Consider the following 14,487-nt stretch of genomic DNA (forward strand, 5'->3'; position numbering starts at 1 on the left):
AAGTGGCCCAAGAAAAAGATTTTATAGCTCCGGATTTTATTTCGACTACCCTCAGCAAATGTGGGTCGCTGCATCACCTTCCTCCCCATATTCCTTAGCATTACTTACAATCCAGGGAGCAGGTCCTGCATATAAGTTGCTACAGAATTTGTAGTAAGCCAGAGATGTGTATAGCAAAAAAGTTTTTTTTAAAAAGATGTTCTCCAAAGCAAAAGTAAAAAAGACATTTTTCTCAGCTTTTCAAATCGCAGGTGTTATGTCATAACATTTCCACATATAACTGGGCAATTTTTCCACAGGAGGTTATAAAAAAAATCAGATTTATATTGCTTGTTATACAAAATAAAATTTGCAGGTTTACTGTCGGGGAGAGGAAGGACAATGTTCATTTGGACCCTCTAATCAATACGGCTATAAAGTCTCGTTTGGGCTAGGCGGGTTGCTGACCTGTGAAGGTGTTTGCGTCCCCAAACATACCTGCCATGCCTACGCAGGCTGTTGAGTCATCTTATTACTCCTTTCCAATATCTGCAGATCACTGCCTCTTAATGAACTGGAAATATTAGCTTGCGAGCTGCCATTTAGTGCACTTCCCCTTCAGGAATATGCATCGACAAGCAGCCTGGCAACCACTGCAGGACCACGAGCTACCGGCGGTGACGCCTTTACACCGATACACCACGTACTGACAGCTTTGGGACACCACAGGCGACACCCAAATTAAGAAGCTTTTCTCAAAAAGACAACTGCAAAGGTCCAGGCATAGATATGTACACATCAGCAGTGAGAAAGGCACCCTGGATTTGCCAGTGACTTGCTGAGTAACTCTGGGTAAGGCGCTTCACCCGCTTCTCCTGGTTTTTCCATCCAGCAGAAGGTACCACTCAGCCCAGAGATATTCTGGGCATTGTTTGTGCTGCTCTTGGAATATACAGGCTGCTACAAACATGCTAAATAGGAGCTTTATAAAAATAAAGCATTTTAAAAAACACAGAATATAAACCAGTTCTGCAATATTTTGTGTAACCACATGTGTTTGCATTCTAGCCTCTAGCAGCTTTTGTACCCGTTTATACCTCTTGCTGCGGCTCAGGAAGGTGAGAGATTCTAGTGAAAAAAGCATAAGAGGTAGCGGATCCAAGTTCAGCCAAGTTTCTCCATTTATCTGTTGCTACCTTATTCATCTATGTGTCTCTAGATAAGACAGGATGCAGTTTTTGTTTTTACCCCCCCAGCCTAAGCGGAACTGTAACCTAAGACCTGCTTTGGCCTGAGCCAGCTCGGCTACGCAGCGAGACAACAGGTAGCTGCGGCTGAGCAACAAGGGCCTTTTGTTCGCCCAGATTAACACGGAGTTTCTATTCCGGCGGAAGGGGTCTTGTGTTTGCTTGGGTTTTGTTTGTGATTAAAGCCCTACTGCTCAAAATAAAATCAAACGGGATAAGAGCGTCCTTATACGAGGGACTGAAACCGAAGACACTAGTGCTCAGCCAAAGCGCAATGCTAACGCTTTTCACGGACTTCCCTGCCGGAGCTTTTCCTCGGTCACCTCGCTCAAGAGGGGCCCTTGTTGAAGTTCAGTGGAGAGATTACTTATCCACCAAAGGGATTAGAGGAATTGAAGAGTAACTGCCATTCAATAAGCCCATGTAAGTATCTAATCAGCTGTAACGTAATTACCAGAAAGTTTCAAAAGGTCAGAAAGGCCTTACTGTGACTTTGCTCGAAAAAGAGAAGGTTCCTCCTCTACTTAGGAAGTGTCTCAAAATGAAACAGAATGAAACCAAAAAAAGGAAAAAAGAGAAGCAAAATGCAGCCCTTTAATGTCTTTTCACACTCTGTTGCTATCCAAACAATACTCAAGAAACATGCATCGCGATGGCAAGGAACACAACAGCATACTTGCACTGATCTTAATTCTAGTATACGCATCAGTCACCAGCATACCCAAAAAGCTGCTGTAAAAGGGCAAATAAATCCCGGCCGTTGTTCATTTTGTAGCAGTCTAACCCGACTGCAGATGCAGGCTCTCTTTACCAGCTAAAGCGATACAGAGATGTTAAACACATCTGAGCGCTTTTTCCTCGAGCCACTTCAAGGGGCTGTCAAGACCAGAGTGAAAAGCCATGGGGCCTCCAATTACTGTCAAGACTGCTCCTAAACAGATTTTAATTTTAAAAAGTCACACACACTGCTCACGCGACTGGTTTTTAATATAGCAGCATCTGAGACCACCAAAGGCAAAAAGACAGGTATGAAAGCCTGCTAGGACATTTTTATCAAAACAGTTCCTCACCCGTCTCTCACAGTATTTAGGCTGAATGCCCCCAAAAGGATTCTTCAGAAAAACCTGCTCATTTTGCAACTCCTTCCTTTTGGCACTACTATAGTAGAAATAACTCTCTCCAAAATCTTATACACTGAAAAGGAGCAGGGAGTGGGAGAAGAGGAATTGCTCTCAAAGTCAGAACTGCAACGTTTTTAACATGCTAGCTAGCAGATGTTACAGCCATAGACAAATCTCTAAAGAGACGAGGTATTCCCATTTAGTAGGAGTTTGGTTTTGTTTTTTTTTCCAGAGCTTCCATATCACATTTCTTCAACTGGAAGAAGATTCTTAATAAAAAATACCCTCCCACACTGTCTAGCTTTTTTTCCCCCCCCCCTCCACATAATCAAGCAAGGAGGGGAGAGAAAGAAGGGAAAAAAAACTAACAAAAGACACCTTAGCTGCATTTTTTCCTTTCTCTAGAGAAGAACATCTATCATTCCTTTATCATTTCGCATGATAGGAACCCTCCCTCTTTTTTCTTTAAACAGCAATTCCTCCTCCACTGCTGACAAAATTTTTTCTTTGGAGAATTGTTCTTGATTATATTCAGGATTGAAAATTTGGAGAATTTCTGTTTGTTCAATTAAAGTTTCAAAATACATATAAAAATTGTCAACACTAAGCAGGTTAAGAGGTGAAAATGTGGCCAGAATTTAACCACTGAATCTCAACTGGTTATTTTCAGGAAAATCCTAAAATCCTAAAACAAGAAAAAAATTACAGAAAGTAGCTAAGGTAAGTCAAGCACAGTCACTCACAATGAGAAAAAAAACATGCGTTAGGAACAGATAACAATAAACCGATCCACCAGAAGTTGCATCGAAAACCTCGTATTTCGGCAGGGCCGAACAAAAAGACATGCAGCGTCGCGCTCGGTTACCTTCTTGAACAGGCGCCCAGAATCTTCGCTGACCTGGACAAAGCGCGGGATGATGTTGTTGAGATAGATATCACTTAGGGTGGTGTGATCCCTGCTCTCCCGCTTCACTTGATTTAACAGGAGATTCCAGCAATTGACTGGTGAGAGCACATTCTGATCCTTCCTATAGGGGACGCAAAATAGAAACAAGAATTGGATAGGACTTTACCTGAAGTAGACAAAATGAATCTGTTAACCAAGTTCTGCATCTATAAACACTAGACACATAGCTACAGGAGATATGGATCTGCTGAGGGAGAGGAGAGTGGAGAAAGGCTTTAAAATGGTGACAGTACATACAGAAAACGTGTCCTCATTGCCCACGGCCACCTGCTGCGGTCCCCACCGGTAGGTCAGGCTGCACAAATGTGAGCTATGGTGTGCCAAACGTAGGCCCTAACTTTTTTCTTTCAAATGCAAGAATTTGTGCCTGAACTGCAGTGCCCGAGGGAGAGCGGTGGCTCCACTGCTGACAGAAGGTCTCGCAGTGCTGGCTCAGGCATTTGCAACTTAACCATGATAAAACGATTTCAAGCATCCAGTTAGTTAAATAGCATCTGCACGGGAAACAAAATGTGATGTCTCATGTATGAAAGCAATTATGTGCAAGTAACCTAAATCCAGCCTGAGCAGAAGAGAAAGCAATATCCATAGAAAAAGCTTTATGTTCTCGTCTTTGGGCTTTCTCAATCCTATTATGGCTGATTCCCCCTGCACATACAGTCCAAAAGGGCTATTACACCTTTTTTGTTTTAAGCACAAATATACTCGTTTAGAAAAGGGTAACTCCAATCCCTGGTGGAAAGCCAAAGCTCATCTTAATTATTGCACGAGATTGTACCAGACACTTTCGCCCTTAAAAGAAGTGGGTGTAATTTCCACAGAAAAAGGAAATGTTCTACACTAAAAGAACAGTAAACTCTGCTGCAAGTGTCTGACATTACTAAAACGGGGAGAATTAAGCCACGGCAGACTTTCATCGCCCTTCTTGTGGCATCAATGGTTGCATCTGCAGTACAATATGAATAATTTAAAGAGAAAAAAGAATAGTTTCAAAACAGCTGATTTGACATTTTGTTTCTTTTCCTTTAAAGGCAGCACAGGAAATGACTGCTGCTTGTGATCTGGACTGCTTCAAGGTTTGCAGTGTGTGTATATAGTGGGAGGGGGCAGAAAAGAGATTCTGGGCTTCTGGTCCTCCTGGTGATTTGAATAGAAGAAAGGAAACTAAGTGTGAGAGGGCAGAGATTTTATTTAGAGATAACATTTGCCTTTGTAGTCTTATGTCGTGTACTGCAGATGCTGCTGACACAGGCAAAAACAGAAGGAATGATCAAAATGCAGAACAGCGCAAGGTTGAAACTGCCAGATGTTAAGCCGTAGAAGCCAAGCGCTCGCCCCCAGCAGGCCCGCAGCCAGCGGTCGCGGCACGCTGCCCGTTTTGTTAACGGGCAAGAGAGCTAGCCGGGAACCGCCAGACCCCGAACGCAATTTGGGCCCCTTGGACCTACCAGCACTGCCCACAGCGCGGCCGGAACTCCGAGGGCACACGCACGGATCAGTACTGCACCTTCTGACTTCTGCCGAAACCTGAGATAAAAGCTTCTACCGCACACTAATATACACATTGAGGTTTTTGTTTGTTTGTTTTAATTCAGGTGAAACAAGAAACAAAAGCTGACTTTCTCCCAATAAAAAGCAGGGAAGAGGAGGAGAAAGAGGAGGAGGAGAAAGGGAATCACTAGAAAGAGTTCTTCCAAGGAGCAGCACTGGTCCAAGTTGCACACGCTATCAGCTTTCCTGGACCAAGAGTCACCATCTGGACCAACAGACAAACCATGTTTCAGAGAGGAGACAGGAAGCAAACTAAATCAGATTGTATTATAGTTGGTTGAAAATAAACATTTATAAAGGGCAATGTTAAGGAATGTTAAAATTTGGTTAATTTGCTCCTTTCCCCCGAAGATGTCAAAGTATTTTATACACTGGATTAGTACCTGCCCTCTAAAATCTGGAGAAGCTACAGCAAATGAAAAGGAAACAACTACCGTAACAATGTTGGGAATGAAACTGAGGAAGAGAAGCTCGAACCCTGCACTGCTTGCTCTTATTCTAACTCCAGGTGTTAGAAAACCTGTCCCAAAATCCTAAGCAGCCCATTGCTTCTTTACTGTTTTGCCCCTTGCCTGTTTTCACAGGACTCGCACAGCCGCAGAGCTCCTTGAAACGGCCAGAAGAGCCCAGCTGTGCGCAGCTGCTAACTCAACGCGTCTTTGTGCCATTCTGCTGTACGAAATGCCAACCCAAAGACACTCAGCTATCCTGACCCGTAATATCTCCATCGTGGTTTCCAGCCCGTGCTGTATTTTCAAAAACATTGCAAACACAGGGATAAGCGATCAATTCTATACCTTCTGGAAAATAATAATAATAAAAGAGCATCCTCTAATGACAGCCTTCTGGAAAATAATACTAATAAAACAGTGACCTCCAATGACAGGGGGCTTATTGCTGTCTATATGGGCCAATACTGGCTCCTAAGTTAGGCTATCTACTCCGCTAATAGCGTCTGGCTGTTCCTTGGATGCCTGCTATTCCCACACCTTCCCAGCCTTGCTTTGACTCGCCTGGAAGAGCTGCCAGCCGCAAGGACAGGGGGTTGTAACCGCAGACAAGACCAGGTGCAGGAGACCTGAGTGCAGCATGGTTAATGCGCCTTGCTCTCCAAAAACAAAAAAAGAAAGATCTTAAGCACAAAATGGAAAACAGAAGAGATGCAATAGTTAACCGGACAATTCCCAGCTGTCCAAGCTGCTGTACCACAACGCCCGGAGCTATTCCAAGGCAGCACATAGCACAAATACCAAGAGCCCATGAAAAGCATGGTGAGTAAAATTGCTGGTGTCTAATGGCGCCAGATAGGTTGTTGACACACTCCATGTGGTTAAACATGAAAGGCCATCTTGCAGGAAAAAATAATCCCCAAGCCCACGTGATTCCAGTTTGAGCCTGGGATTGTCACCTTAAGGTCTGCGCAGCCAGCGCCGCACCCTCATCTCAACCTCACGCAACCACAGCTCGGTGCTCTTCAACATTTTTCTTCTAATTCCTTTAATTTCTTACTGTCTATTGGCTTCACTAACCCCTTCAGTGCCTGGTTAAAATAGGCCATCTTGCTTTTGTACAGGTTTAATATTTTCACTGCAAGCTTTCTACAGCAAGAAGAAAAATCTCCCCCTCGTTATTTGTCAGTGAGAGTTTTCTCAGCACTGGCAAAAGGAAGATGAAGGTAGCCCTGAAGACAAGCTGCACAGAAACAAAAAGGAAAAGGGGGCAGTTCCTCGTTTCAAAACTTCCAAATAGCCTTTAAAGCACGCATGCATTAATCGTTAAGCCACCTCAAAAAATGCAGCTTTTTCTGGGGTAGAACATGGCAACAGTTTTCACAACACAGAGCAGAAGTTATACAACTGTTTACAACAGACCAGTTTCAATCGTAACCACAAGCAGATGGCAGAGAAGCAAATTGCCATTTTCATTAACAATTTCAATTCTCAAAGGAGCTGGCAAATACACTCTGCTTCCAATCTCTTGTCACTACAGACAAAGAATCAAAAAGGAGAAAATAGTGCACAGTGATCCCTGTTTATAACCACGAGCGAGCTCAGTTTCCGTAGTCTGGATTCTGTAGAATGGCCGAAATCAGTATTCGCCTTTTGAGGATTAAGATCACTGAGATCAAACCAGAACTTTGGGACCTGCAGATGAACTTTCCCAAAGTTGTGGTCATTCACGTCCAGAACAAGTGTCACCTCCGACTCGAGCTTCCCCACAACGAGAGGGGAAGGAAGCAGATGCCAACATCCAGCTTTATTTCAAGCACTATTCATGCAAGTTTAAAGACTGTGCAATGACAGTGAATCTGGCGAGTTTGTTTAGGTTAGCCTAAATTACACCAGATCACAGCAGCTGGGGGTGCCTGGGAGCAGGAAGAGGAAGTTGTGCACAGATTTTTAAGGAACCACAAAGAATGAAGCTCTGTGGTTTTGAGTGTTATCTTGATGGAGTCCTGGGCAACTTCCACTTCAAAGGTGTCAGTTGGTCTCAAAAGATCAGAAGAGAAGATTGAGTCCAAGTATCTGAAACTTCTTAATTAAATTACTCATTCATACCAGGAACTCGCAGACAAGCAGAGATGCATCCGCTTTCCTGCGAGCAGGAGGGAGGGACACAGGCCGGGACACTCCAGCTGTGTATTGCAAGGTAACCTCATTCAGGCCAGCAACCGAAAAATTACCTTAAAAAAAAAGTTTGTGGATATTAACATGCTCCAGTGCTGAGCAAATAGCAGCCTTAAGGATTTTACACAAAGTAGTAACCAGAAGCTTTTAAACTTGATTTCTGCACATGAGCCATCACGCCTACCTTGTGCGAGACACCAAGCAGATCAGAAGACATCAATAAACTATCCCCATTAGCCTTGTTTTCCTAAGGTTTCTAACATAAGCAACACTGACAACTCTCTCACAATAGCAGCAGCAATATGATTTCAAGCATATACAGAAAAAATGCTTGCAACTTAGTGCCACTAACAATACTTCTCCCCCAACAATGAAATTTTAAATGCTTCCATGGGAGGAAACCAGGGAGACACCTCCTCTTTGGAAAAAGGTCAGGCTTTAATGCCCGCTGCTCAGGTCGTTCTTAGTCTGCTTCCTCCACAAGCTTATGCAATGGTTTAGCATATCGAAAGCTGTATAGAAAGTATTTGTAACGCTCCCGATAAACAAACATGCCTGAGGAGTTGTTCTGTCCCGGACGCAAGCCGGAACGATGACGAAAGCAAAGGCTCAGTAACGCAGGCTTCGTGCTCACACTGCCAGGCAGCTCGAAGAAACCGGGAATTTTCAGATCTGCCTCCATCTGCCACATCCGTACAAAAATGGAGTTTCCAGTTCCACCCCCCTCCCCCCCAAATATTTGGGATCTGTTGCCCTGTGGAATGCAACAACCGTATCTAAACCCGGCACATCCTGAAATAGCCGTCAGGATCCGGGGACTCAAGACTCCCAGCCGTTTCCCACTCTAATCGCAGCGCCGCTGTGGCACCTATTGCTCTGCGCAGCGCTTCGCGGCAGTCCCAGCCCTGTCATCAGCTCACCTGAACCATCTACTAAATCAGCCTGGAGCTGAAGGGAGAGATGGAAAGAACAAAACTTATTTTCAGAGCGGTGTCAGTGCAAGTGCACCTTGCAAAGCATCAGGGCTAGAAACAGGCAAAAAGATAGAAAGGCAGAAAGGTTTGGAGAGATAGTTGTTTCTATACACAGCTTTTCAGACTTGTTTGAATTTTGTCTTCTACAATCTGCTCCCTAAGAGCAGCTATAATCATATGAACCAACACAGTGCAACACTAGGATCACTGCTATGCTGAAAAACACCATCAAGACCCTACGTGGGGTTTTACATAAATGTTGACTGCTGGCGTATTCCTAGCTCTCTAGACTCACTGAAGTCACTGAATAAATGAATGCTTCAAAAAAAAAAATCTAACAAACATTGGTATTTGAAAGAGTCGGAATAAAGGTCTCCATACTCAATTCCATCAAAAAGAATTACAGGTCAGAGTAGCCTACAATTATTATTTTTCTTTTTTGAATGGCTTCCCTCCCACCCCTCCTCCAAACCCCACACATAATTGAGGTCCATCTGATCCAAATTAATTAATGTTAATACTTCCCCCATAGCTTGTACCATCTCTCCTTTAAATAGATCATTTCAAGTTTGAGAAAACTATAATTGAGCTTCTCTACAAACTACTGATTCAAATCAATGTTTGGCTTCCCCTTAAAGTCTTACTGACGCTGCTCAATGTTAACTGTAAATTTTGGAATTGCAAGCATTGACATATATGCTGCTCCCTGCCCTTCTTCTCCAAAAGATTCTAGTTATGAACATCTGTTGTTTACAAGTGCTCAGCCTGAAGGTTGCCAGACTTATTCTGCATCTCCTACTTCAAGGCACAGGCTGCCAGAAAGCCATCTGAATTTCATGCTGGGATATCCTGGACATTCTGCTCTCCAGCTGACAATTGCTACTCGCTATCCTACTTCCACAGATTATCCCAATTTAAAATACGGCCTTAAAATAGCCTCTTCTCATTCTTTTTTTTTTTTTTTATTTCCTCCCTTTAAAGAAATTTACTCAAGATTTGCAATGGTATTTATATTGTTAACTATTTATTTGAGATGGTAAATGCCCTTAGAACAAAATCACGTGAAATAGATCGGAGTTCGGGAGCTAAAGGTTTTTCGACAGAGAGGTTTCACTGCAGCCAGACAAAGCCTCCCTTAGGGCGGCAGTTACGCCCCCGTTCAGCGGCGCTGCCTTGGAGGACCCCCGAGAGCCGACAGGCGAGACCGATACCTGCCGAAACGGATGCTCCGCTTTCGCTGCTGTGCACGAGGCCGTCAATCTATCAGATTTTTACGGAGTGACGACGAGGCTAAACTTTTGACCGACAAGCTCTTGTTACAACAGGAGCTGCAAGAACTGGGCTATGAAATGCAACCCCCCGCACTGGTGCTTACATCTYGTACGAGGATATTTATCAAGGGGAACTGAAAAAGCCTTACTAACTATATATTTTATACTCTCTTTAATAGTCTGTTCTAATTCAAAACTCATTTTTAAAAGAGAAAAAACATAGTCAAAGTGAGCCGGTCTAACAGCCATGGTATAGTAGTTAAAAGCAAGTCAAACCTGGGTTATATCCAACTGTCATCAGCTCATATGTCACCTTGGATAAAACAATCTGTTCCCCCTCTTCGAAGATATAAAATGAGAATAACATACACCTACCTCTGTAAATCATTTTAAGATGCTCCAGTGAAGCTAGCTTCAAACCGTGCAATGTGCAAGCACCCTTTAAGCTCAGCATGAGCCATACACAGTTTGCTGTAAAGACCCAACCACCTAGATTTCAAGCCATATGGAAAACGCAGCCACCAGCTTACCCTGCGAGGTGGCCACTTCATACAAAAATAAAACCCATGCGATGCATTTGTTATAAACCCACCACAAGCCTGCACCTCATGCTACTCTGTCCTTAAGTGTTTGCTTTTAAGCCAGCTTGGATATGCCTGGTGGAGAAAGCTATACAATTTAATTTCAAGGGTCAGGCTGAAGCCTCTTACCCTTGACTGCATTCCCTTAAATGAAAACACTCGGAGTAACTCAGCAATTACATAGTAGCTATTGAGTATGAAAGTACATGCAAATTACAGAGTTACTGCCTGACAAATTTCCTGCTTGACAGTGCGTTATGAGATCTAAAAACTGCAAGTGACATGGTAAGCAGTCACCGAATAACATGGTAACTTCCAACATAATTACGGTGTTATCAAAGGAACATGCTATTACTGCATATTTATAGGTTACAGCCACGTAATTACAGAGTAGCCACCAGTGTGTGCACATCTCTTGAAGCCATGTAATACCACGCTCCTTCGGAGGAGGATGGTTGGCTTTGCTCAAGAAGTCTTTTAGGGGATTCCAGATTAGATTACAGCTTCAGCGTCTACAAAAAAAGATACCAGGCAAGTTACTCTTCGCTGTTCAGACAGAGCAGTGTTTGGGATGGGGAATTATAATTTGAATTCATAACTATCTAAAATCACTCATTTGAACAGTTAAGAAACAGTATCATGCTATTAGTTAATAACTACAGGTGGCAGTGAAACACCAGGGAGTATGTAAACACCCCGCTTACTGGAATAGCCAGGGTCATCCCTCGGGTTTGTTTTTCCCTCTAAATTAGTAGAGCTCAGAAAAATCTCTCTCTCATAGCAAAAAATAGAGTCTCATTGCAAATCACTCTGTACAGACACAGTATGTTGATATTGTACCCAAATTTCAGGAGGCTCTGAACTGCCTTCTCACTGGAAGGGGGAAATGTTGGTTTAGAACCATTTAAGCAAACAAAATGATCCTCAAATAGTAGAATCTGGTCTGTTAGAACATAAAAAAAAGAAGTGCTGCTGATGAAATAGCCTCTGCCTTACCACTTCATATGATTCATGTCCCTGTTTTATGTTTTCCAATAATCTCCAGCCTAGGAATTTCCAGCACATTGAAGAGTTAAACAGGAGAATGTGAAATCAGCTGACGTGGCTGCACAAGCACACTGCTTTGCTTTGGGGGTCATATCCTTGTGCACTGTTAAAGAGGTGTAATATCTACAGCCACTTCATTATGTATGGATCTATATCCTGCAATCCCCCAAACTCCCACAATATTTACATAAGGACCAAAGATGACTGCAGGATTTGGTCTGAAATGACGAAGTGTTTGGATCCTTCCCAAGTCTGCAGAGGTACAGCCAAGCTCCGGTCCTATCGACCTTTAGTAGCCTTCATCCCGCTGGCTCTGTGCATGATCCAGGCAAGACGCTAAGCTTGCGGAACTGCTTCCTTACTTATCCATGTGGTATTTCGACACGTTTCTGTTAAAGCCAGCAGACCTAAATAACCAAAGTTATATGTGGAGCTACCCAGGACAGAGGGCTTTACAACTGTATTTCACTGTTGTGACAAATACAATCCACAGACTGATGAGCCTTACAGTGGGGATATTTTTCTTCTTCGTGCCAATTCTGACTAAATTAACAACTTGAAACTAGTAGAGGGAATATATTCCCAAAGCAAGAAGCCTTTCTGCTAGGAGTCCTCTGCTGCTAACATGAGCAAAATCACTTGAAGGGAAAACTGGACAATATTAGCCCTCACTACGCAGCGAAGTGAAACTCAGTGATGCTCAGTAATAAGGTTGCAGAACATTTAGGGAAAGGGCCTGAACTCGACCAAAGTGTGGACATCTAAACTCAGAAATTCTGCAGTGTCGCAGCCAGCACACCCAACTAACAGGCATGACGTCATTTAGCATTCTGCTCAACTATGGTAACAGCTTCTGCATTAAAAATTCAGTCTAAAACTCAGAACAGGAAGAAAACTACACACACCTTTTCCAACACTAAAAGCTCAATGCAAAAGCATTTCTGATGGGATGTTTCATATCATGTAGGATAAACAAAAGCACCTCAAGTTTTACTAGGGATAAAAACTGAGAAGAACCAGTCATAATTTAGTGGGCAATCATAGTTTAAGACATCATTTCTTTAACCCTTAGAAGTATCTGCGGGACATGCACAGCCTGCAATTATAAAGACACTTTCACTATAAAAAGAAGAAAGAAAAAAACCCTGAGTTACAGTTCTACAGCCATGCAGAAGACTCTTCTCGACCTCTCCAACAGCCAAGCCTAGGAGGCAGGCTCTCCAGCAACACAGCACAAGGTGCGTTTTCAATGAGGAGAACTACAGTAAATGACCCCAGAGCTGTACAAAAAGGAAACTAAAATGTGATACTTAATGGCTTTCACAAACAGGGTTTCTAGCTGAAAAGGAAAGCCGATCCTCCTCTGCTGCCACCAAAYACTGCAACCCAGAAAACACAGCAACAACAACAATCGAAAAGATAATGGCATGTCCCAAACAAAGCTAAAAGTTACACTGTACTTTGGGTGGAGGCAGATCCAGATGCATCATGTCAGGCAAAGGACAGACTAATCTGGCCAAAACTAAGATGATTCACATCCCAGGGCTGCTTTTGCTTGGTGGTGTCCCCACAGCTGCTACCCTGACAACGAACCCTGCCGAGCCTTGGGCGCTGTCGGGGTGTCAGCTACGAGCGCTCCACGCCGCGGTCCTGGTTTTGCTCTGGTCACCTCGCCGCAAAGCTGACGCCTTGGTGCTGCACCTCCCTGGATTGCCAAACGCCTCCCTTCACTCGAAGGCCCTTTCCTACACACCCAGTCCCTTCCTTTGGGCATGAGTCAGCAGTAAAACACAGGATTTCTGTTTCCATGAAACCAAGTTCAATATGCATTAGTCATTCCAGCTCAAATGGCTGAACTTGCAAGCAGGGAATAACCAATGCAACATCATCAGTCCTACCACTAACCCTGAAAAGGCAAGAGATGCACTACGGAAGCAGCTACTGTACAATAATCTTGTACTAGAACTGTATTAAACATGCTATTTTCTATTGCAAACTTAGCAAAGCTTGCCAGTAAGGTGCAGCCACCAGTGATGGACCTGCCTATGTGCCCTGTATACCATCATGAACATCACTTTAATAGGAGTATGAGGATAGGCATGAAAGACTACTATTGAACCAGCCCACTAGCATAGTTTTCCAGCTTGACATGGATCACATAGAAGCTCCTTTATTTGAATAGACAATTCATTGTCAATGAAGACATCTTTAAATGTTAATTGAGCCCTGACAGTTTTTTTTAATGACATAGCTTTATTTGAAAGTACTATTGGCCTTGTTTCTCTACAGTTTTATAAAGTGATGGTATCAGAGATGCAATGCACTTTTATGTTCTTCTCTAGCCCCTGAGTAGCTGCAGGATATTAACAGAGTGCTAGGGCAAATCACAACATAGAACAGATTAGAGAAAGTTACTCCCTTAGTAGCCAGAATAAAGCCACCGACATCTAAGGAAGTCCTGGTTTTGACCAAATCTGGTGTCCAACTTTGCCTGCCTTCCCAGATAAATGGCTCCTTTTATATTGTGCCAGCCCTTTACCATTCTGTTCCCTATTGGTAACACAGGACCTACCAGGAATGACTAAGATGAATCTAGCAACCAGGCTACATCGAAACATGAAATAGGTTCTGTGTTTATAGCAAACTTGGGAAACGTTTTCTTCTGAAATTCACAAAAGTGCTGATACCTGTGTTCACTATATCAGCTCTCTTTTTGCATTCCTACACGTGTCATCACATCTTCAGAAAAAAGGATAAAAACAAAAGGCAAATACTCTACTTGAATTGCTGGTCTTTGGTGCTCCTAGTTTTCGCGAGGAATCTCTCGGCCAACTTCTCCAAATTCCTTGAGTAATCCATCTCAATTTCGGCCTTCTTGCGGAAGAAATCCTGCAGGTCCTGCAGTAACTGGACCCGAAGCTCGCACTGTTGGTCAAGGCATTTCAGCTGCTCTACCAGTTGGGCACGGATCTCTGTAACAAATAAAAGCACTAAAGATTAAACAAAATCTCCTTAGAGAAAGGCCATAAAGTTCTCTAGTAAAATATGGTTAAAAAGCATGTTCTCTCATTACTAATATGCCAGCAAAGCTCCATTACAATTAACTATATCCACAGACAGAA

The 14,487-nt window shown here is 43.2% G+C and overlaps 1 protein-coding gene across 6 annotated transcripts in view; it reads right to left on the reverse strand.

The window, feature by feature from the left end:
- The window catches only part of SRGAP2 (SLIT-ROBO Rho GTPase activating protein 2), a 119,042-nt gene that overhangs the window by 62,584 nt on the left and 41,971 nt on the right, over positions 1-14,487 (reverse strand). For 5 of the 6 annotated variants that reach the window (XR_003255435.1, XR_003255434.1, XM_026077233.1 and 2 more), the window contains exons 2-3: positions 14,145-14,337; positions 3,213-3,375 (exon numbers count right to left, since the gene is read on the reverse strand). Coding sequence is in view for 3 of the 6 variants with exons in the window: in XM_026077233.1 (XP_025933018.1) it covers positions 3,213-3,375; positions 14,145-14,337 (356 nt within the window). In the remaining 3 variants the exon portion in view is untranslated. Of the gene's footprint in view, positions 1-3,212; positions 3,376-14,144; positions 14,338-14,487 lie in introns of those variants that run through there. The other variant, XM_026077234.1, reaches the window with a different exon arrangement.

Source organism: Apteryx rowi, unplaced genomic scaffold (genome assembly GCF_003343035.1).
Source record: "Apteryx rowi isolate R43461 unplaced genomic scaffold, aptRow1 scaffold_45, whole genome shotgun sequence".
NCBI lineage: Eukaryota > Metazoa > Chordata > Aves > Apterygiformes > Apterygidae > Apteryx > Apteryx rowi.